The sequence below is a fragment of the Haematobia irritans genome, chromosome 1, assembly GCF_050003625.1.
Source record: "Haematobia irritans isolate KBUSLIRL chromosome 1, ASM5000362v1, whole genome shotgun sequence".
Taxonomy (NCBI): Eukaryota; Metazoa; Arthropoda; class Insecta; order Diptera; family Muscidae; genus Haematobia; species Haematobia irritans.
In genome coordinates, this window is record NC_134397.1 from 36464846 (window position 1) to 36489719 (window position 24874).

A 24874-nucleotide genomic window follows, 5' to 3' on the forward strand; every position below is an offset into this window, starting at 1 on the left:
TTCTTTTTTAAATGGATTTTTTAAATCAAACTAAAACCTCATACACATTACACTTTCAAAATCCACTTTAAGCAGATTTCAACTGTCATTTTCCTTATAAAAAAGGGTTTCAAATCCACTTTTAGTATATTTCGAGCCTAATGGGAATGGGCTATAAAATAATTTAACATTTGAACGTAAAGTCGATATGTAAAAAAGTCTAGCTTACTAATTTTCCAATAAATTGAAGAATTTTACTCCCCTATTCCGATATACGGAATAGCAAATCGAAAAAATTTATTTTTCTTATAAAGGTGAGTACTATGTTCGGGTTTTTCACCAAAACACTAAATTAAAAGTTCAAATATATTTATGAAGACGATTATATTTTGATCGAATCTTGCCAAATAATGGATGGATAAGATCCAAGGAATTGATTGCAAATAATTTTATATTTCTAAATTAGTTTATTAAAAAAAGTAACCGTGAAAACAAGCTGGTTTTCAGCTTGAAAACTGAACATAGTACTCAGCTTAACGCAAAAATTGAGATACTCTCCGACTCCAATCCAATTGTAATTTTAACTTCTCATTAAAGAGAACTATTTATATTAACAAGATATAAGTTAATTAGTTTCAGGGTTAAGAAATTATAGCCAAACGAAAATTTTGCGATCGCGGATATCAGATCAAGTCTGACTTTGTCATACTTTCATACTTCCAAACTCATCAAAAAATCGAAAGACGACTTTTCAAAAATCGCCAGAGAAAAATAAAATTTTCCAAACTAAAAATCGACTTTTCCAAATTTTGAAAAAGTCAACTTGCTTCTGATTGCAATCCCCAGATGATTTTAACAAAAAAAGCTCGAAAATTCCCACTTTTTTCTTACGGGCATTTTTATTTCTTACAAAAGTCGTCAATTGGATTTTCGACCAATCGAGTTTTTGTCGAAAGAACGTCGAAATCGGCTATTTGTAATCTGTAAATTCTACTAATCGCTATTTGATATTTTTGCAAATCATCAATCCACTTTTAATGGTGGCCAAAATTGACTTATTCACCCTTATTCCTGAAGTCGCCCTCGCCGTCGCCACTAATTGGTATTCCGTTCGTCGATACATTCTGCTATCGACGAAAATCGGTATTCCTGGTGTCGCTTTTTGTCGCCGTTAAATTTACCAGCGACGAGTTTAGTGATTAATTTTTGAAGAAGTTTTTAGACTTTATTAATGGAATAATTGAAAAATAAATTTAATAAATGGAAATTGGTAAGAGGTGACTAATCTTCAACAATTACAAAAAATGGGAATAAAAGGAACTAGAGATCAGACATTAGATGAGCTAGACTGACTCCACCGATTTAAAACCGGTTGGAACAAATGGTTTGTAGTTTAATGCCTTTGAACTTTAGAGAAAAATTGTAGCAAATGGTAGAAAAGCTGTAACTATTATTAAAAAATCTATACTGTTCAAGTATTTATTCCAGCTTCCACTCTTTGAGGAAGTCATGTTCTGAGCTGACCGCGATCACAAATCTATTGATATAAAAATGAGCTATTTATACCGAATTGATCTGTATATATAGTAATTATGGTCATCACATTCACATCATAGAAAAGAAAACTGCACAATTAAAGTAAATGTGTTGATTTTTCCATTTATTTTTAATAGAAACCCTTCAAGGCCAATGTATTTTATTTAGCACCAAACTTAGATAATGTAAATCATTTCCCGAGTCAAATTTATCATTTATTATTTTTAAAAGCAAATAATTAAAATTCAGTTTTGCACATCAGCTAATTGTTTTCTTTCACGATGATCCTTGTGCCATTGATCTCAGCGTCGTCGCCATTTTTATAGTTTTGGAAGCTTTTACTGTCCTTGAATATATCCACATTTTTTTCCGCGTCAAATTAAATATTTTTTCTTGACTTGCCGGCACAGAATTGCGTCAGAAATAAAAATATTTTAAACCGAAAAAATTAAAATTCATTTTTTGCACATCAGCTGATTTCCTATATCCACCAAAGAAACATCAGCATCAAAGCTTCTCTGAGTCAAAAGAAAATGGGCAAAATCAAAACGGCATTGAAGATGTCAATGATGAAATTGAAGACGATGCCCCCGAAGATGTTGATGAACAAGAGGATGATGAAGACAATGAAAATGACAAAGAGGAAGAAGATGAGGAAGAAGGTAAATAATATAGATAAAGATAACAATAAATAACATTTAGCAGGCACGAGTTCAACCCTTCAAGGCCTATGTATTTTATTTAGCACCAAACATAGATAATGTAAATCATTTCTCGAGTCAAATTTATCATTTATTTTGATTTTCCAAAACAAAATTGAGTTACAAACAAACAGCATTTTAAACGCAAATAATTAAAATTCAGTTTTGCACATCAACTGCTTGTTTTTTTTTTCACGATGATCCTTGTGCCATTGATCTCAGCTTCGTCGCCAGTTTTATAGTTTTGGAAGTTTTCACGGTCCTCGAACATATATATCCATTTTTTCCGACTTAGAATTGCGTCAGAAATAAAAATATTTTAAACCGAAAAAATTAAAATTAATTTTTTGCCCACCAGCTGATTGTTTTCTAGTGGTATTGGCCTTTTATTACCGAGTATTGTAATTGGTACAAAAAGTAATCGTTGTCGTCGCCGTCGACAACTCTACAGGAATACCAAATGAATGACGAGACGACTTAAAAGCGACAGTCGACAAAAAGCGACGGCGAAAGCGAGGTCTAGGACTATTTTACACCACAATATCAAAACTTCTTTTAATAATTGGGCCATCCTTTATCTATATAACATAATATATTAATTAACAAAAACAAATGTATTTTACTTTGAATAAGCCATTTTTTGCCTTTTATTTATTTTGTTTATTTAAATTAAGAATATATGTCAATAAACGAAATAAATAAATGGAAATAAACCAAAAAAAAAAAAGAAAATATAAATAAAAATGGTTTCCTTTGGAATATCAAATCAAATAATAATCGCGCTTAATTACATTTAATAGTTTCTTCTTTATATATGCGGATAAACACACTTCCCTTCTTCATAAGAACTAATGAAGAAGCAATTTAAAATTTCTATCAGACTCTTTAAAACTAAAAAAAATAAAAAGAAATCTCAACGTAGTGTCATAGCTCTACCATTCCATATTTAAATAATTAAAAAAATAGGTTTAATATAAAGTTTCTTTTGATTGTTTTTTGTTTTTTTGTTTTTGTTTACGAATATTTCTTTTATTTCTATTTAATTTTTTTGTATGGTTTCTGAAAGGGAATATTTCCATGGTTGTTTTTTTTTTTGTTTTTCTTTGTTGGAGTAAAGGGGGATCATAAGGGGGATGTGGTAGGGACTTTTTTTATTTTATATATTAAATTAATAGTAATTATTATTTAATAATATTTTAATAATTAATTAATTCTTTAGTATGAAAAAAAGAACATTGTTTTCTTTTTGTTTTGTTGTGTTTGAAATGGGTTTTGGGGGTTTTGTTGTTTTATGTTTTTTTATTATTATTATTGTAATTGTAATTATAATTAATATTATTTAAAAATGGTTTATTTTTCTTTCGTTTACTCTTTCTTTTTGTATATAATTTAAATAATATTTCAATATTTTTAAACTCCATCTACGTGTTTGTTGTTGCATTAAGTTCTTGTGGTTGTTGTTGTTGCTGCTGCGTTTCTTCATTGTTTACAATATTTTGCTGTTTATGTTCTTGTGATTGCAGCAATTGTTCTTGGTCATTTATTATTGTATTTACAGATTGTTGCTGATCAGCAGCATTCATCACTCCCACATTTGTCATCGTTCCTAAATTTCGCATTGCAGGATTATTTAATACATTTAATATATGCGTCGGAAAAGGGTGGTCCTTTTTCACATTTGTTGTAGTTGTTGTCACAGTATTTGTGGTATTTGTATCCATTGATGTTGTCGCATCCCAAAAACTAGTGTCGCCGCTGACGGACTAAAGTCGGGAATATAAAATAAAAAAAAGAGACAAAACAAAATGTTTTGTTTTATTTTATATTGGTATACTAATTGTTTTCATGTTTTTTTTTAAGGAAGCTAGCAATATAAAGAGTGTATTAGGCTGGGGGTTAAGAATGAAACAAAAAAATCAACAAAACGTAAAACGTACGACACAATATGGTGTTAAATGCATATATATGCCAAGCGCAACAGTGACAAGCTTATTTTTTTGGGTCAAACAAAATGTTGGTGAAGAAAATGTGAAACTGCTTTCATTTAGTGTATGTTTTTTTTTACTAATGTGTATAAGTGTTATCATTTTTCCTTAATTAAAAATTCTATTGATTATGCTTTATGGTTTAATCTAATCGAAACAAGAGACTATTACATTTTCAAGCCGTTACAGTTTGCAAAAAAAATCAAAGAAAACTATTGAAAAAAACGAATACAATAAAACAAAAGTTGGCACCCCTACAATCTATAACAGAACCACAATTAAAATGATTAGTGAATTATGTGCTTAGAATTTTTCCTCAAGACTAACTTTCAAAAATATTAAAAATCGAAAAATAATCGTATTTCTAATAAAAAAAACACTCATTTTTTCTAATGAACTTTACTGAAACAAATATATACCATTTTTCCTCTAAAGATAGGAGAAAAACTGCGAAAAGTAATTTTCATAGGCAGCACTCCAAGCCAACTTTACTCCATTAAGGGAGTTAACAGGTTGGCTGATAAGTCCCCGGTCTGACACATAGATGGCGTCGCTAGTATTAAATGCATATTATTTTTATATAGTACCAACCTTCAAATGATTCGTGTCAAAATTTGACGTCTGTAAGTCAATTAGTTTGTGAGATAGAGCGTCTTTTGTGAAGCAACTTTTGTTATTGTGAAAAAAATGGAAAAAAGGAATTTCGTGTTTTGATAAAATACTGTTTTCGGAAGGGGAAAAATACGGTGGAAGCAAAATCTTGGCTTGATAATGTGTTTCCGGACTCTGCCCCAGGGAAATCAACAATAATTGATTGGTATGCAAAATTCAAGCGTGGTGAATTGAGCACGGAGGACGGTGAACGCAGTGGACGCCCGAAAGAGGTGGTTACCGACGAAAACATCAAAAAAATCCACAAAATGATTTTGAATGACCGTAAAATGAAGTTGATTGAGATAGCAGAGTCCCTAAAGATATCAAAGGAACGTGTTGATCATATCATTCATCAATATTTGGATATGCGGAAGCTCTGTGCAAAATGGGTGCCGCGCGAGCTTACATTTGAACACAAACAACAACGTGTTGTTGATTCTGAGCGGTGTTTGCAGCTGTTAACTCGTAATACACCCTAGTTTTTCCGTCGATATGTGACAATGGATCACTACACTCCTGAGTCCAATCGATAGTCGGCTGAGTGGACAGCGACCGGTGAACCGTCTCCGAAGCGTGGAAAGACTCAAAAGTCCGCTGGCAAAGTAATGGCCTCTGTTTTTTTTTGGGATGCGCATGGAATAATTTTTATCGATTATCTTGAGAAAGGAAAAACCATCAACAGTGACTATTATATGGCGTTATTGGAGCGTTTGAAGGTCGAAATCGCGGCAAAACGGCCCCATATGAAAAAGAAAAACGTGTTGTTCCAACAAGACAACGCACCGTGCTACAAGTCATTGAGAACGATGGCAAAAATGCATGAATTGGGCTTCGAATTGCTTCACCACCCACTGTATTCTCCAGATCTGTCCCCCAGCGACTTTTTCTTGTTCTCAGACCTCAAAAGGATGCTCGCAGGGAAAAAATTTGGATGCCGAAACTAAGGCCTATTTTGAGGCAAAACCGAAGGAGTACTACCAAAATGGTATCAACAAATTGGAAGGTCGTTATAATCGATGTATCGCTCTCGAAGGGAACTATGTTGAATAATAAAAAGGAGTTTTGACAAAAAAATGTGTTTTTCTTTGTTAGACCGGGGACTTATCAGCCAACCTGTTATGTATTAGCCGAAACAAATGGTAATTCTATGGTACGAGTTTATGTCGAAAGGCATCATTTGTAGTCAGCCTATTTAAAGGGTTCACAACTATTTGATTATGAATGTTTAATTTCTTGGCTGCTTATGTGATGATCCCCAGATCAAACCTTTTCATAACATTCGACTTTTTAAAAGATTGCTCGACCAGAACGAAGTGTATCTTTCACATCGAAATTTCCACAACGGAAGTGAGTGAACAATTGTTGTGCTATAGGAAGTGATACAACCGACTTTTTCGCTAACATCCTCCCTTCGAAAGTGGTCCGATAAGTATCAACCTACACTAAAAACCTTAATTTATTTCTATAGAAAATTTTCTCAAAATTTTATTTCTATAGAAAATTTTGTCAAAATCTTATTTCTATAGAAAATTTTGTCAAAATTTTATTTCTATAGAAAATTTTCTCAAAATTTTATTTCTATAGAAAATTTTGTCAAAATTTTATTTCTATAGAAAATTTTGTCAAAATTTTATTTCTATAGAAAATTTTGTTAAAATTTAATTTCTATAGAAAATTTTCTCAAAATTTTATTTCTATAGAAAATTTTGTCAAAATTTTATTTCTATAGAAAATTTTGTCAAAATTTTATTTCTATAGAAAATTTTGTCAAAATTTTATTTCTATAGAAAATTTTCTCAAAATTTTATTTCTATAGAAAATTTTCTCAAAATTTTATTTCTATAGAAAATTTTCTTAAAATTTTATTTCTATAGAAAATTTTCTCAAAATTTTATTTCTATAGAAATTTTCTAAAAATTTTATTTCTATAGAAAATTTTCTATAAATTTTATTTCTATAGAAAATTTTGTCAAAATTTTATTTCTATCAAAAATTTTGTCAAAATTTTATTTCTATCGAAAATTTTGTCAAAATTTTATTTCTATAGAAAATTTTGTCAACATTTTATTTCTATAGAAAATTTTGTCAAAATTTTATTTCTATAGAAAATTTTGTCAAAATTTTATTTCTATAGAAAATTTTGTCAAAATTTTATTTCTATAGAAAATTTTGTCAAAATTTTATTTCTATAGAAAATTTTGTCAAAATTTTATTTCTATAGAAAATTTTCTTAAAATTTTATTTCTATAGAAAATTTTCTCAAAATTTTATTTCTATAGAAATTTTCTAAAAATTTTATTTCTATAGAAAATTTTCTATAAATTTTATTTCTATAGAAAATTTTGTCAAAATTTTATTTCTATCAAAAATTTTGTCAAAATTTTATTTCTATCGAAAATTTTGTCAAAATTTTATTTCTATAGAAAATTTTGTCAACATTTTATTTCTATAGAAAATTTTGTCAAAATTTTATTTCTATAGAAAATTTTGTCAAAATTTTATTTCTATAGAAAATTTTGTCAAAATTTTATTTCTATAGAAAATTTTGTCAAAGTTTTATTTCTATAGAAAATTTTGTCAAAATTTTATTTCTATAGAAAATTTTGTTAAAATTTAATTTCTATAGAAAATTTTCTATAAATTTTATTTCTATAGAAAATTTTGTCAAAATTTTATTTCTATCAAAAATTTTGTCAAAATTTTATTTCTATCGAAAATTTTGTCAAAATTTTATTTCTATAGAAAATTTTGTCAACATTTTATTTCTATAGAAAATTTTGTCAAAATTTTATTTCTATAGAAAATTTTGTCAAAATTTTATTTCTATAGAAAATTTTGTCAAAATTTTATTTCTATAGAAAATTTTGTCAAAGTTTTATTTCTATAGAAAATTTTGTCAAAATTTTATTTCTATAGAAAATTTTGTTAAAATTTAATTTCTATAGAAAATTTTCTCAAAATTTTATTTCTATAGAAAATTTTGTCAAAATTTTATTTCTATAGAAAATTTTGTCAAAATTTTATTTCTATAGAAAATTTTGTCAAAATTTTATTTCTATAGAAAATTTTCTCAAAATTTTATTTCTATAGAAAATTTTGTCAAAATTTTATTTCTATAGAAAATTTTCTCAAAATTTTATTTCTATAGAAATTTTCTAAAAATTTTATTTCTATAGAAAATTTTCTATAAATTTTATTTCTATAGAAAATTTTGTCAAAATTTTATTTCTATCAAAAATTTTGTCAAAATTTTATTTCTATCGAAAATTTTGTCAACATTTTATTTCTATAGAAAATTTTGTCAAAATTTTATTTCTATAGAAAATTTTGTCAAAATTTTATTTCTATAGAAAATTTTCTCAAAATTTTATTTCTATAGAAAATTTTGTCAAAATTTTATTTCTATAGAAAATTTTGTCAAAATTTTATTTCTATAGAAAATTTTCTCAAGATTTTATTTCTATAGAAAATTTTGTCAAAATTTTATTTCTATAGAAAATTTTCTCAAAATTTTATTTCTATAGAAAATGTTGTCAAAATTTTATTTCTATAGAAAATTTTCTCAAAATTTTATTTCTATAGAAAATTTTCTCAAAATTTTATTTCTATAGAAAATTTTCTCAAAATGTTATTTCTATAGAAAATTTTCTCAAAATTTTATTTCAATCGATAATTTTGTCAAAATTTTATTTCTATAGAAAATTTTGCCATAAATGTTATTTCTATATATAATTTTAACAAAATTTTATATCTAAAGAAAATGTTGTCTGTAGACCAATGGTGTAGGACATGGAAATTAGGTAGATCGGTTCTTGAGATTAGGTAGAGTTAGCTATCAAGCTAAATATACGGGGTTCCAACCTAGTATAACCGAAATCCCTTATATAAACCACCTAACAGAAGACTATCTTTAACACACAACATCTATGCCGGAGTTTTGGTGCATGGCACAGGGTGCTTCATAACAATGCATTTCTAAATACAAGGCATAAAAGCAAAATCAAATAATTTCACATTTTACTCTATTCCTTAGTTGAAATAATGTGATCGATACAAAGCAAAAGTACAAAAAGAAATAACACTAAAGTGAATATTTGTTGTTAAATTGTAGTAGTAAACACATAAATAATGGACTCTGGCTGCAATGGTTCTGCATGTTATCATGAAATCACAAAATATTTACCAAAAACCAAAGGAACTAAAAGAAAAAAGAAAACTAACTTGGCACAGCAAATCATACTAAACGGCTTGAAGTGTTACCGCGTTGTTGTTGTTTTTGTTGTAGCTGTTGCTGTTGGAGTAGTTGTTGTTGATGAAGATGTTGTTGAAGTTGTTGCTGTTTACTGTTGCCCATTGTACGCTATTGGTTTGTTTTTGTTTGTTTTTGGTGATTTGAACAAATAACACCAAAATTAATGTTGTTGTTTTTTTCATAAACAAATAAAATTTTGAAAAAGTTTAAGGATTTTTGTTTTTTAAGTAAATGAAATGAAATTATATGGTATGAAGCATTTATCACAACATGGTTTATAGCCTCAACTCCTAATCTAACGCACCCCCCAAACTGTAAAAAAAAATGTTTTACTTGATCGTTTCCAAATAAAGATTTCTAAGGATACTGGAGCAATATTTTATGAAACCTGTATATATCCAATAGCTTTATAATGAATTTCTACCTAATAAAACAAGTAAGTAAAGTCTAAAGTCGGGCAGTGCCGACTATATTATACCCTTCACCCCTATGTAGGCCAACATTTGTGTTACCATCTCAACTACTTCACATTTGCTGGAAGCTATATAAAGGAGACAATTTTTTTACTTCTACAAAATCTCTAGAATTAAAATTTAAATCGACTAACGCTATCCAGTTAATTGGAGGAAACTTCCACTGAAAATGGGTCTAAAATGTGTAACAGTCGACCATATTTCCCCAACTCTGGTGTACGTATATATGGGAGCTATATATAATCTGAACCGATTTTGACAAAATTTGGCATGTATAGTTAGAATAATAATTCTGCTATCTATGCGAAATTTAACGTATATGGGAGTATAACTTTGGCCCCCCTGGTCATATGAGTGCAAAACGGACGGAAGATATATATGGGAGCCATATCTAAATCCTGAACCAATTTCAACCAAATTAGGCACAATTCCGATACTACTAAACGTACTCCTTGTGCGAAATTTGAAGCAAATTACGGCAAAACCCTGGATTTTGAGGCCATATAAGTTCAAATCGGACGAAAGATATATATGGGAGCTATATCTAAATTTGAACCGATTTCAATCAAATTTACCAAGCATTGGTAGAATGTCAATTCTACCCTCTGTGCAAAATTTCACGAAGATCGGTAGTAAACTTTGGCCTCTGTGGTCATATGAGTCTAAATCGGACGAAAGATATATATGGGAGCTATATCTAAATCTGAACCGATTTGGCTGATATTTTGCAAGATTTTCGAGATTCATAAAATATTTGGATGTACGGTATTTCAAGAAAATCTGTTGATAAACACGCTAACTATGACCACATCGGAGATAAATATATATGTCAGCTATATCTAAATCTGAACCGATTTTTTCCAAAAACAATAGCGATTGTCTCTGTCCCAAGAAACGGCCCTATGCCAAATTTGAGGACGATCGGACTTAAATTGCGAGCTGTACTTTGTGCACAAAATTACATATACAGACAGACGGACGGACAGACAGAATGACAGACAGACGGACATCGCTAAATCGACTCAGAATTTAATTCTAAGCCGATCGGTATACTAAAAGATGGGTCTACTATTTCTTGGCGCTACATACAAATGCACAAACTTATTATATCCTGTACCACAGTAGTGGTGAAGGGTATAAATATTTTGTTATCCTGTTCAACACCAAATATGGTAAAAACTTGAAACTGCCTACAGTAATTTTCTTTATACAGTTAAACAAAAAAAATTAACAATTTAGAAACGTTCGGTTTCTATTTTAGCATATTTTTCCAAGCATCTAAAAGGCCGAAAGGAAATTACCACAGATTCTGAGGTTCACAATCGACAGAATTTTTAAGTCATTCGTTCGCTCCTGTTTGCGTGTGGCTCGTAGTTGAAGCAAGGTCTCAAGTCACTTGCTAATAGAGCAACCTTATAGACTTATACTAATGCAAATGTTCCCAAACTGCACCCTAAAAAATATATAAAAATAACTCTTGGCAATTTACTTTCCGGTTTACTTAATTCCTATACACTAATAAACCATGTGTGATGCTAATAGTTTGATATTATTATCTTATGTATCCTTAAATTCAAACATTTCCAATAAATACAATACAATCACATCAAAAACAAGCATTTATACATTTTACATAACTTACCGTTTTTGGTGATAGTGACATCTGTTTTAGATTACTACTTAGGCCATTAATATTTGATAATGATTCTGTTTGTGTTTCAGTCATGGCCACCGATGAGGAGGATGGCGACCCCGTTGATGTTGTTGTTAACGTTGTGTTGCTATCTATATTGGATTTAAGCGTTGTTGTTGTTGCTGCTGTTGTAGATTCACCACCAAATGTATTTCCTACCCAATCGGAAGATTGGGTAGGAACTGGTGCCAAACCACCAACAGCTCTCTTATAGCGTATATTTGTGGAATATGAATCCATAGATGGTTTTTGTTGTTGCTGTTGGGACTCCTCTTCAGTTGACATATTTTTGCGTATTAAATCCGCTATAACATTTAGATCGGGTTCTTTTTGTCCCTCATCGCCAGACTTTGTCTGTTGTTGCTGCTGCTGTGGTTGTCTTGGAGGTTCCTCATTTGTTTCAGCATCTGACTCATTGGTTTCTTCTTGTTCCTAATATGAAGAAAAGTATAAAAAATTAAAAACAAAATCATTCAAAACAGAGAAAAGCTTGCGAGTTCACATTACGGTTGCCGCAGTTGGTAGAATTCTACCAAAAACGGTAGATTTTTTACTGTTTGGTAGATTGGTAGAATTCTTGATGTTTTGAGAGATTTTGCAAAATATTCCTCTCCAACTAAGAGGAACTTCACAAACTTTCCATAGAACTAAAATTTTGACAAAATTTCCTATAGAAATACAATTTTGACAAAATTTCCTATAGAAATAAAATTTTGACAAAATTTTCTATAAAAATAAAATTTTGACAAAATTTTCTATAGAAATAAAATGTTGACAAAATTTTCTAGAGAAATAAAATTTTGACAAAATTTTCTATAGAAATAAAGTTTTGACAACATTTTCCATAGAAATAAAATTTTAACAAAACTTTCTATAGAAATAAAATTTTGAAAAAATTTTCTATAGAAATAAAATTTTGACAAAATTTCGTATAGAAATAAAAAAATGTGACAAAATTTTCTACAGAAATAAAATTTTAACAAAATTTTCTATAGAAATAAAATTTTGACAAAATTTTCTATAGAAATAAAATTATGAAAAAATTTCCTATAGAAATAAAAAATTGTGACAATATTTTCTACAAAAATAAAATGTTAGTAAAATTTTCCATAGAACAATAAATTTTGACAAAATTTTCTATAGAAATAAAATTTTGACAAAATTTTCTAAAGAAATAAAATTTTGACAAAATTTTCTATAGAAATAAAATTTTGACAAAATTTTCTATAGAAATAAAATTTGGACAAAATTTTCTATAGAAATAAAATTTTGACAAAATTTTCTATAGAAATAAAATTTTGACAAAATTTTCTATAGAAATAAAATTTTGACAAAATTTTCTATAGAAATAAAATTTTGACAAAAATTTCTATAGAAATAAAATTTTGACAAAATTTTCTCTAGAAATAAAATTTTGACAAAATTTTCTATAGGAATAAAATTTTGACAAAATTTTCTATAGAAATAAAAAATTGTGACAAGATTTTCTACAGAAATAAAATTTTAACAAAATTTTCAATAGAAATAAAATGTTCGTAAAATTTTCTATAGAACAATAAATTTTGACAAAATTTTCTATAGAAATAAAATTTTGACAAAAATCTTCTATAGAAATAAAATCTTAACAAAATCTATAGAAATAAAATTATCACAAAATTTTTTATGAAAACAAATTGTTTGTTTGGTAAAATTCTGAAAATTTTTGTAGATTATTTTTGGGTAGAGTGGCAACCGTGGTTCATATTCGCCAAACTACTAAACTATAAATGCAAACTATATAAAACTTTGTATCAGCTACCACAAATATATATCTCTATTCTTCTCTTACCTCCTCCGGACACAATTCATATGCCATGGACCATGTATTTTTCGCCGAATGTGATCTCTCCAACATATAGCCATTTGTGTTGTCATTACTTTGTGCCGGCGGTGACCATGAATACGTATTGTATTGACACACTGTACCACGCTGACGATCTAATTCATCTTGCAACCATTCCACAGCAATATTCCAATGTTTACCCACTGATGGATTTGAGTTTAACATTTGCAATGCTACTGGAGACTTATGGAATAACTGGGTAAGACATTTTATAATTTGATACGCGCGCTTTTGATAGTGGGTCTTTGATCTTTGTATTGTCTCGAGTAGACCTTCACGTTCTTCGGCGACACCATTTAAAGCATTATGAATGCGATGATGTTGCCATGAGTCCTCAATAAGTAAAATATGAAGTAGCAATTCGGTGTGATGTCGCATATCATGACAATAGGCAAAGCCACATTGCCATAGTAATTCGGTGAGAACGGCACGTGAGAAATGTGGGTTTTCCCAACTGCAATACTGTAAAAGTTTTAGACCTTCTTCGCCGACATTGGTATCTTCGATTAATTTTTTAATGTAACTGGAAAACGAAAAAAGACCAAAATTGTCATCAAAATCATAGGGTCATAGGAGATAAACTCTTACCCCGTTCTATTAAATAGTATATCAACACATTCTGGTGATAAAGGCATTAAATCATCATAGCTTATATTGGAATCCTTATAGGGATTCGGTAGGGGTCTAGCATTGGGATTAGATGATTGACATCTATCGGCAATATCACTGCAGCGTATTAATTGTGATACAACTTGATGTAATTTGCTTAATTCGGGGTATTGATATTTTATAGAAGGACCTGGTCCCTCATCCAAAGCCACTTGCATAAATATAACGGGAACATTTAACTGAAATAAAAACATTTTAATAGCCATAAGGTTTTGTATTACATCTTTCGAAGAATTCTATTTACCTTTAAAAGTTGTTGCTTTTCATGTATGCCTAAACCAACATACATGCTAAATAAACTAAAATAATGTGGCAAATGTTTACCATAATCTGCTACTTCACATTTTAATAACTTAAGAACACTTATGAGAATTTGTTCACATAAATTATTGCCCTCATAGCCAGCCAGCGGCTCATCGTTGATGGCAAAATGACAAAAGAATACAACTAATTTAACAATAACAGTTCGAACTTCCGGCGATGGTGCTATCAATATATATTCGCCCAAACGTGTTGGTGGATTAAGCAGTCCATTGCTGGCAAACCATTTGCGAACGGTGGATGAGAAACGTATATGATGTGATAGAGTATCATACCTATTGAAAAAGAAAAACATTAAAATGAATGTTTTAAAATAATTTAAAATACAAAAAAATATTACCATTCAATAACTGGTCCACGTAATGTTTTCTTTGTTCGAAAACCTGTATGAAATAGAAATTGTGAAGCCAATTGGACACCCAGCAAAGAGAGTTCTTCAGCGGCAGGTGTCTAAAAAAAAAATATATAAGAATTAATACACCGTGAAGGATCTGCTGCATAAAATCTCAAGAAACAAAAGATGGGGTAAAAACAATTAAAAATCCAAGTGCGATATCCAATAGCTTCAGTGTACGATTTGCATTAAGTACCTGGCCTTTATTTATTTTTCAAAAGTCTCTTTCAAACTCGATGCGCTTTATTGGCGGACCAGTCCTGAGTAGGCGATTGGAGATTCGATGCCCGAAATCATTTTTCCAGCAAAAAAAAAATAGTTCACCTTAGCAATATGGCGCCCAACGTGCGTCGCGAACCCAGGAGCTGAAATAAAGGGTCTCATGCACTACGCGTTATGGGCTAGGGCGGACCCGCCCTAAGTAGGCTATTAGAGCCATTAGATGCCCGATATAATCGTTTTCAGCAGAAATATAGTTCACCTTAGTAATATGGCGCCCAACGTAGCGAATACAGGAGCTGAAATTAAGAGTCTCATGCACTACGCTTTTTAGGCTAGGCCAGATCCGTCCTGAGTAGGCGATTAAAGCCATTCGATGACCAAAATATGTTTTTTTTTAGCAGAAAAATAGTTGACCTTAGCAATAGCTAAGGTCAATTGGCGCCCAACGTGGGACACGAACCCAGGAGCTGAAATTAAGTCTCTGCCAACTGAGCTACCGGCTTGTTTTTTTATAATGCATTGAGTTCCGCCTAAACTCACACCTGATGGAGTGGATTGTTCGGCAGGTTCTCACCTAATTGTGACATTTTTAGTGAACCCTCTTGACTAGAGTGATCAAAACCGGTGGATCGGTTTATCTTCTTAAAACGATTGTGGGTTTTCGTGAAAATCCCATTTTCGGTGTACCGGTAGAACCGTTGTTTTCAAGGACTTAACAACCAGCTTTCGGTTTTTATATTTTCATTGTAAAATTGCCAATTTAATGGTGTTTCCTGAAAACCGCGTTTTTATGTCGATAAATTGTTTCAAAAAATTCTGTCCAACGGTTTTGAAAAAATGTTTTAGAAAACCCGACTTTCCAACAACCCTGTTTTTCTTTTTTTTTTTGTCACTCTACTCTTGACCCGCCGGCACCATTAGTGCGGGAACACTACAAATGTCACAAATATACACCAAAATCACAGAGTTGAGAGTATAGATATACGACTTTTTGTTATAGATTAATACAGTGAAACCACATAGAAGTGGATATTCAAGGTCTCCTAAACTTTTGTCAACATTCTGGCAGTATCCACTTATAAGAGGTTAATTTGAAATTGACCCCAGAGGAGTCCGATTTTCTGAGATTCCAAATTTGAAAGATTTTACTGTATTATAACCAACTTTACTCTAGAAATAAGGCATATCTTATCAACTTACCATTTTATCAGCTCTTATCGAAGGAATACTGCAACTAACCAATTTTTTGATAAAATTAAAAAATTCTACTGAAAATATACTTCTCGAATGTAGAAAGCGTATATTTTGATTTCTGTAAAGTAATAACGAAATAAAAAAATATATTATAGAACAATAGCAAACTATTATATGAACAATAATCAAATATTTACCTTACACTCCGTTCAATGGGTTTTGGCAATGGCAATACAAAATTACGACTTTCGGCTAATGAAAGTTGTTCTACACTTGGCTCAAATTGTATGGGCTTTTGATCACAGCGTGTATAAAATAACATATAGGCATTCCACCAACGTTTTTGTCGACGATATTGCATGCGTTTTAGATTACTATCGTATATCTCACCCATATAATCACCACCGAAACACTGGGCTTTCATTTCTTCATCTTCGTTCATTTTACATTCGGTAACCTCACCATCATCGAATTTATACCATTGTTCTTTGCCAGTGGAGGGATTCCTAGAAAAGAAGAATACATTTTGTGATATTAAGGAATATTTTGGACTTTTTGTACGAAGCTTTATCTTGTATATAGGGATTACTTCAGCATTATATTAAATAATTGGAAAAAGTAGTAGTAGTAAATGCACAGCTATTAAAAAACAAATTTTCGGAGTTCAAAGGAAATGACAAATTTTTCACTTTTGTTTTTGGGATTAAGACTTTTTGGGATGTTAAAAAAGGATTCCGACTTTTGCCATTATCCCTGACAGCATTTCAAACTTCAATTCCATCCCCATCGCTACTACAAGAAACGCCAACTGTGATGGGGACATGTACCAAAAGGTACGAAATGTTCATGCAAAATCGACTTCGATATGTCGACATTTTGTAACATCGATTTTTTGACTTAAAGCCTGTGGATATAAATCTAAATCTGTAACGTTGTCGTAACGTAACGCCAACGTATGATTTTTCGACGATTAGCCTATTTGACAAAACGTACCAAACGTATCAAGGAATGAGGGAAAAAAGGTTGATTTTTTACATGAATTGGTGTCATATACATATAAAAATCTACCAAATTTAAAAAAATCCTATTTTCACGTTTCTAATCAAAATTGTATTTCTATAGAAAATTTTGTCAAAATTGTTTTTTATCGAAATAATAGGAAATTTGGTCAAAATTAAATTTTTATAGTTAGGTTGGTATAGTGGCGACCCGATATGTCAGGCTCACTTAGAAAATTCAGTCCATTGTGATACCAAAGTAAAATAGTAAAATTTGGTCAAAATTTTATTTCTATAGAAAATTTTGTCAAAATTTTATTTCTTTTGTCAATTTTATTTATTTTGTCCAAATTTTATTCCGAAGAAAATTTTGTCAAAATTTTATTTCTATAGAAAATTTTGTCAAAATTTTATTTCTATAGAACATTTTGTCAAAATTTTATTCCGAAGAAAATTTTGTTAAAATTTTATTCCGAAGAAAATTTTGTTAAAATTTTATTCCGAAGAAAATTTTGTTAAAATTTTATTCCGAAGAAAATTTTGTTAAAATTTTATTTCTATAGAAAATTTTGTCAAAATTTTATTTCTATAAAAACTTTTGCCAAATTTTATTTCCTTAGAAAAATTTGTCAATATTTTATTTCTATAAAAACTTTTGTCAAAATTTTATTTCTATAGAAAATTTTGTCAAAATTTTATTTCTATAGAAATATTGTCAAAATTTTATTTCTATAGAAAATGTTGTCTAAATTATATTTCTATAGAAAATTTTGTTAAAATTTATTACAAAGGAAATTTTGTCAAAATTTTATTTCAATAGAAAATTTTGCCACAATTTAATTTCTATAGAAAATTCCATAGAAAATTTTATTTCTATAGAAAATTTTGTCAAAATTTTATTTCTATAGAAAATTTTGTCAAAATTTTATTTCTATAGAAAATTATGTCAAAATTTTATTTCTATAGAAAATTTTGTCAAAATTTTATTTCTGTAGAAAATTTTGTCAAAATTTTATTTCTACAGAAAATTTTCTCAAAATTTTATTTTCATAGAAAATTTTCTCAAAATTTTATTTCTATAGAAAATATTCTCAAAAAAAATAATGTTGGTAAAATTCTGAATCTAGCTTTTTTTTTATTTCTATCTTTTCACGCTACGCACTTTTCTTACTTTCAATTAAAAATTAAAAAAGGTTAAATAATAAAATACCACAACGAAATATAAGGTATATGGGTATGTAGTGTACATAATAATTTACCCCGTTATATTGTTCCTGAAAAAAATACTTACTTTGAAAGAATATAACTGAAGTAATGTCCACCCGAAGCTTGACCACTATGTACAACAATGCCAGTCAATTCATATTTAGTACATTCATCATTCGTTTGACAATTGTCACCAACTTCGATTACTTCACCTTCAAGTTTGGCTAAGCCAGATACTAAAAAAAAAAACAATAATGACAGACATTTAATCATACATATAGACCACCCGGTTATTATATAAAGGCAAATTATTCATACCTGTATAGGGCTCCATGTCTAAAAGTCTGGGAAATTCAAAATAATCATTGAATTTAATAGCGCAAACACGTTCGTAATCATACTCGAAACGTTTCAATTGTATGGCTAATACAGGCGGTAATTTTTTTACACATAACCGCTTAATTGTAACTACCTATGTTTTAGAAAAAGACAAAAATTAATTTTAAATATAAAAAAATGTGAAAAAAGTTATACACTTACTTTCTTATCACATTTATCACAATGGTATGCATCAGCGCCCTCCAAGAGTTCACCTTTGACGTACTGTTCAAGAGATTCTGTTAATGAACTATGATTTCGTATATCCACACTAAATACACTGAATGGCTCCTCTTTGGAATAACGATGAGGACATTCTTGGCAAATTTTTTGATCACTAAATGATCCACCCAGTGTAGCATTCATTAGTTGTGTATGGCCCAAGGCCTTGAGACCTTCATCAAGACTCTCGAAAAGTGACATGAAAAATTCCACAGCATCTTGTTGTTCACGCAAATTAACAGGTTCACCTTGAAGCCTATTAGATAAGATAAGCAAATAAGTAAAACGAAATTTTAATAGACACATTTTCAAAACTCACTTAAAATGTGTCCATAAACCACGTGGTACATAAAATTGTAATGCACTATGACCCAAATGGGCAAATATGGCCTGTACATGCTTTAATATGACAACATGATAGTTTTTACGCATATCATTGCCATCATCATTGGTATTGAATAACGATGAGCCACCACCACCGCCACCACCCAATACATTCGTTTCAGGCTCTCCACTAAAGTCTTCATTTTCATTTGTTGCTGCTCCTTCGGCTTTCAAAATACCCACACGTATCGAGGGTACCATATAGAGTTGTTGCAATACCGAATTCATATAGCATGTGGCTCCAGCATTTTTTAAACCACAAAAACCTTTGGTTGGTCTGGCCCCTACAGGTGGCAAGTAATCCCATTCACGCAATGGCTCGGTATCTATAGCAAACAAAGTGAAAATAAAATCAATTATCTCCCACAAAAAAAGGAATTAGCTAATGGGACGCACCTGTACAAACAAAATCTATTAGAGTATTCGTTAATAGTTTCATATTAGGAACGCAATTCTGGCATAATGCTATCAATAATTCACAGGCAGCTGCTATTGTGTGTGGACTACGACACACCGGAGGGGGGGCAGTTTCAGTTTTTAATTTACCACTTTTACGTAAATGCAAATACTCCCTGGAGGCGGTGAATAAGAATGCATCGATTAGCTCATGTATTAAATCGTTGAGTTGAGCTTTCGTTTCGGGCAATAGGAAAAACATCAATTCCTTTGCCAAACACAAATGACCCTCAAGCAAATCCTCGTGGACTTGTATGTCACCAGTATTGGTGACATTCTCTCGTATCTTTTGTAGCCATTTGATTTCTTCTCCTAGCAAACCTTCGCCCACATTCAAAGGCCAATTTACCAAACAGCCATAGGATAGAGTGCGACACAGTAATTGGAAGAAATCAGCACAAGTGGCTTCATGTTGGGGCACCAAAATCTTTAGCGAACTCACCAACAAGTTAACCATATAAGCAAATGGACGCCGATCTCCGGCACAATAAGTGCAAGTGAGAAACAGCTGCTCGGCTGCTACTTGGCGCACATGCCTAGATTGATTTTTCAAAATCAGTGATGTTATGAATTTGGACCACAGTGTATCGCCATTAAGAGCTTCATTTGCACTGGGATTCAAGACCAAAGAAATTGTTAGGACCTCTAAGGCTTCTTTGCACACCATAAAATCTTGACTATCCGGCATTGAGGTGTCATCGGCAAAATCATTTTTCGTACCCAATGCTTGGAGATTGCCACAGGACGAAGCCCAAGCCAATTGGACTACTGCCTTAATTGTAGATATATCGGGACACGACCACTGCAAAGTGGATGCAAATAATACACGACAACGTTCACCTTCAGGACTAGCCGACAGCATTTCGCTGGCCAAATTCTCAGCCAACTTTTGTGAGATGGCCCTTAAAGTAATCTCTGAGGTATTTGGTATTGAGGTTAGAATTTGTTTAAGAATTTCCACTTGTGAACGGGATCCTACATCATAGTCACACAGTGTTGGCTCATCGCCAACGCGTGACAGTACACAGCCGACAATGTATAGGAAAAGTTTGGCTAGTCTCAGCACACACTGGAATGAAGCACGTTTGGTGTGCATGTCAGCATTGGGTAAGAAATTATTTTTGGTCAATAGTTCCAGTATAAAATGGGCACAACCTGAATGCAGCCATGATGATTGTATTAATAAAGCATTTTCACCATATGGATCAAGTGCGGGTATCAAGAGACTATTAAGCACACATAGATTATAGTGAACTTGAGCTGGGGTGGGATGTAAAAATAGCATTTCCGGTGTACAGGCTTCTGGTTTTATCTGTAAAAAAAAAACGAAAAAATCCCATAAATACTTGATATAAATGGGATGGCATCAAAAAGCCCTTACCTGGTCATTTGCTGGACTGTGGGACTGTTGTCCACCTACGCCATCTGCATTTGCTGGACCAATACTACCACTTCCGCTGATGTTTCCAGAACCAGTCTCCTCATCTTTTGCTGCACTATTCGCCCCTCCACCGTTGCCCGAAGAAAGTGGTGGCCCAGCAGCTGGCGAAGCCAATTCCGGCATACCACACATAATTTGTAACATTTTAACAGTCTGACGATCACAGGGTAATAAATGCAGCAACGTTTTTGCACTTTCACGTAGTCGTCCATGCTCTAAATCACTACCCATTTGGTATAGTTTCAGAAAGAATTCCGTATATTGATAATTTTGTGAGATGATCACACCAGGCAATGTACTCTCCGACTCTACGCGTGACATATCGGGACAAGGTCTAGGTGGAGAACCAGTACTCGAATCACTGGAGGTATCCGGACTGCTAGCCAGCCCGGCACCAATTGGTGTCAGCTTTGCTGTTAGAATCATTTTATCCCTTATCGAATAGTGCAGTAGGGGATTTATTTCATCACCAATTTCTATCATTTCACCATTGTTATAGAGCAGGTCTACCTTAATATTGGCCGTCGAGGATCCCTTTATGCGTTTGAGCAGATTACGTTTAAACGAAGAAACCATTTCATTGTTATGCGTTGTAATCTCAATATCATCAATGGGTCGGCTTTGGGTTTGAAATCGTATATAGAGACTAGTATATTTTCCTCGTGTAGCACGTACCAGAGGTAGTTGAGTGCGATCACCATTGAATGAACGATCACATTCCTTGATGTATTCTTGCAGAACCTTTAGAATACGGCACATTTTCTCGGCTTCAATAATACGCATTTTGGAATCTTTCGAATCGTTTTGATCGGCCTGGTTGTTGTCCTCGGGCACCATGGGTGCCAAATTATTGCTGCCCCCCAATGATTTACCAATTATCATTATGTTAGTGTAATGAGTCCGCAAACGTTCACAGCATTCACCAATAAACATTTCATGGAAATCACAAATATTCTCCTGCAGACGCGGTCCCAAGGCTGTCGAAACTTCTTTGAGCAAATCTATTGCTTTATTGGCAATCTCCTCGCCGCCTGTCGTTATGACACGCCACAAATAATCTTTGCCTATTAAATCCTCATTGTCCAATATGTAACCCCGATGTATGGCCTTCAGTTTGTCTTCTTTGGAATTAACAGCTTTGAAAAATCGTTCGAAACACTTAATACCCGATTCCGTTAGCAGATGAGGATCCAATTGCAAAATGTTATTTATGAAAAAGTCTTTATTGATACCGGGATCAAGATCCGGTTCTTCACCCATCAGTTTGCCGAACCAGCGGAAACATTCTTCACGATCTGAAGGAAATACAGCATTAACGGCCAAGCAATGCCAAATTTGATTGGCTTGATCGGCACATAGCCAAAGTTGACCATCTTTTAGGAGAAATTTCAAAAAATCCAAACGTTCTGATATTTGCATACTATGCGGGAATCGACCATCTATACACAAAGCCGCAGGATCCACATTGGGCATATCGGCAATCATAGTTCGAATTTTTTCCATATACGATGTCAGACTGTTGGTAACTAAAATTACTAAGAGATAGTCATTTTGTAGCCTTTCTATAACCTGTTGGCGATTCAACGATTGCTGAGACCGAGGTGCATGGCTGGGTGACGATTCGTAAAGGCAACATATTTCTCGTATTAAACGAAGTGCTGGCAAAACCCATGCCTCTCCCGTTTTAAGTTCGGCCACACATTTTTCTAACCATACAATTTTTTGTGCATCTCGTTCCTGCGAGCAGCTATAGTCTAATATTTTTACATGCGCTGCTAATGCTTGATCCAAGACTTCCGGTTGTATTTCATGGCTATGAGCCAAAGTCCAGAATAGTTTTAATACTTTTTGGGCCATAACACCATTTTTGTCATCTTCAGCCAAACGTCTTATCAATTCCAAAAGTCGTTCCCTTTGTCGTTTGTTAGCTGTTGTCATGCTGGCCTATAATTGAGAATTGATATTGTGATACATGATACAAACTTGCCGCTAGATTAAGGGCACAACACAATAGAAAATTTTACAAAAGACCAAATTTAAACGATTACGTAGTGTTCAAATGGAATCGCAAGAGGAATTTATCTTGTATATTCTGTTTCAGGATAGCAGCGTATCAAATAAGGATTATAACCACGGTTGCCAATCGTGCCAAAAATAATATACCAAAATTTTAGGAACACTTTACAAAACATCTATCAAATCTAAAAAAAATACAATTTTTTGAAGTTCTTGATCACAATTTTATTTCTATAGAAAATTTTGTCAATATTTTATTTCTATAGAAAAATTTGTCAAAATTTTATTTCTATAGAAAATTTTGTCAAAATTTTATTTCTATAGAAAATATTGTCAAAATTTTATTTCTATAGAAAATTTTGTCAAAATTTTATTTCTATATAAAATTTTGTCAAAATTTTATTTCTATAGAAAATTTTGTCAAAATTTTATTTCTATAGAAAATTTTGTCAAAATTTTATTTCTATAGAAAATTTTGTCAAAATTTTATTTCTATAGAATATTTTGTCAAATTTTTTTTATAGAAAATTTTGTCACAATTTTATTTCTTTGGAAAATTTTGTCAAAATTTTATTTCTATAGAAAATTTTGTCCAAATTTTATTTCTATAGAAAATTTTGTCAAAATTTTATTTCTATAGAAAATTTTTTCAAAATTTTATTTCTATAGAAAATTATGTCAGAATTTTATTTCTATAGAAAATTTTGTCAAAATTTTATTTCTATAGAAAATTTTGTCAAAATGTTATTTCTAGAGAAAATTTTTTTAAAATTTTATTTCTATAGAAAATTTTGTAAAAATTTTATTTCTATAGAAAATTTTGTCCAAATTTTATTTCTATAGAAAATTTTGTCAGAATTTTATTTCTATAAAAAATTTTGATAAAATTTTGTTTCTATAGAAAATTTTGTAAAAATTTTATTTCTATAGAAAATTTTGTAAAAATTTTATTTCTATAGAAAATTTTGTAAAAATTTTATTTCTATAGAATATTTTGTCAAATTTTTTTTATAGAAAATTTTGTCACAATTTTATTTCTTTGGAAAATTTTGTCAAAATTTTATTTCTATAGAAAAAAAAAATCTATAGAAAATTTTGTCAAAATTGTATTTCTAAAACAAAATTAAGTACATCTTAGTTGGAGAGGAATATTTTGCCAAATCTACCAAATTATCAAAAATTCTACCAATCTACAAAACAGTAAAAAATCTTCCATTTTTGGTTGTATTCTACCAACTGTGGCGACGGTGATTGTAACGCGAGAATCAAAATGTCGACTTTTCGACTTTTTGAAAATTTGGAAAGTCGACTTTTCTTAATTCTTCAAAATGTTCTAAAGGTAACTTTCTTCTTTTTAAGCATTGTAAAAAAGGTTCTAAAGATAACTTTGTACTTTTTGAGCATTGCAATTGTCGAATTTTCGATTATTGGAAAAAAAATTTCATTCGCATTAATGTTATTTAGATTTTCTGTTAGATTTTTCTTAATGTTATTTTTACCTGGAATGATTCAAATAAATGATCCAACTGTTCTGGTGTAAAATCCCAAGCTAATTTGGCCAATAAATCATGCACATTCTTAACAATTGCTTCATGCTTGCCAGCTTGGGCTTTCCACACTGCATCCAAATCTTCCAATGTCAAAGCATGTTCTTTAATTAAGAATCTAATTATCTTTTCCAATTTCTCTACATATTGGGGTTGATGTAAAGAATCCTTAAGAACTATGCCCAAAACATCTGATTCCTTGATCCAGGCCTAATGGAGGACAAAGCAAAAAAAATAAAAAAAAATTATTATATACATTCGTTTTTTGTTT

General features: G+C 31.0%; 1 protein-coding gene across 5 annotated transcripts in view; it reads right to left on the reverse strand.

Annotated features, from left to right (window-relative positions):
• Positions 1–3495: 3495 nt before the first annotated feature.
• faf (ubiquitin carboxyl-terminal hydrolase-like faf) overlaps positions 3496–24874 on the reverse strand; it is a 39036-nt gene continuing 17657 nt past the window's right edge. For 3 of the 5 annotated variants that reach the window (XM_075289808.1, XM_075289809.1, XM_075289810.1), the window contains exons 5-19: positions 24556–24813; positions 20981–22984; positions 19540–20911; positions 19079–19469; positions 18700–19015; positions 18478–18631; positions 18245–18395; positions 16153–16461; positions 15962–16073; positions 14486–14595; positions 14069–14420; positions 13744–14003; positions 13102–13678; positions 11223–11705; positions 3496–3979 (exon numbers count right to left, since the gene is read on the reverse strand). In XM_075289808.1, the coding sequence (XP_075145923.1) occupies positions 3638–3979; positions 11223–11705; positions 13102–13678; positions 13744–14003; positions 14069–14420; positions 14486–14595; positions 15962–16073; positions 16153–16461; positions 18245–18395; positions 18478–18631; positions 18700–19015; positions 19079–19469; positions 19540–20911; positions 20981–22984; positions 24556–24813 (7191 nt within the window). In that variant the 3' untranslated portion in view covers positions 3496–3637. Of the gene's footprint in view, positions 3980–9076; positions 9216–11222; positions 11706–13101; positions 13679–13743; positions 14004–14068; positions 14421–14485; positions 14596–15961; positions 16074–16152; positions 16462–18244; positions 18396–18477; positions 18632–18699; positions 19016–19078; positions 19470–19539; positions 20912–20980; positions 22985–24555; positions 24814–24874 lie in introns of all 5 variants that reach the window. The other 2 variants (XM_075289812.1, XM_075289811.1) reach the window with 2 other exon arrangements.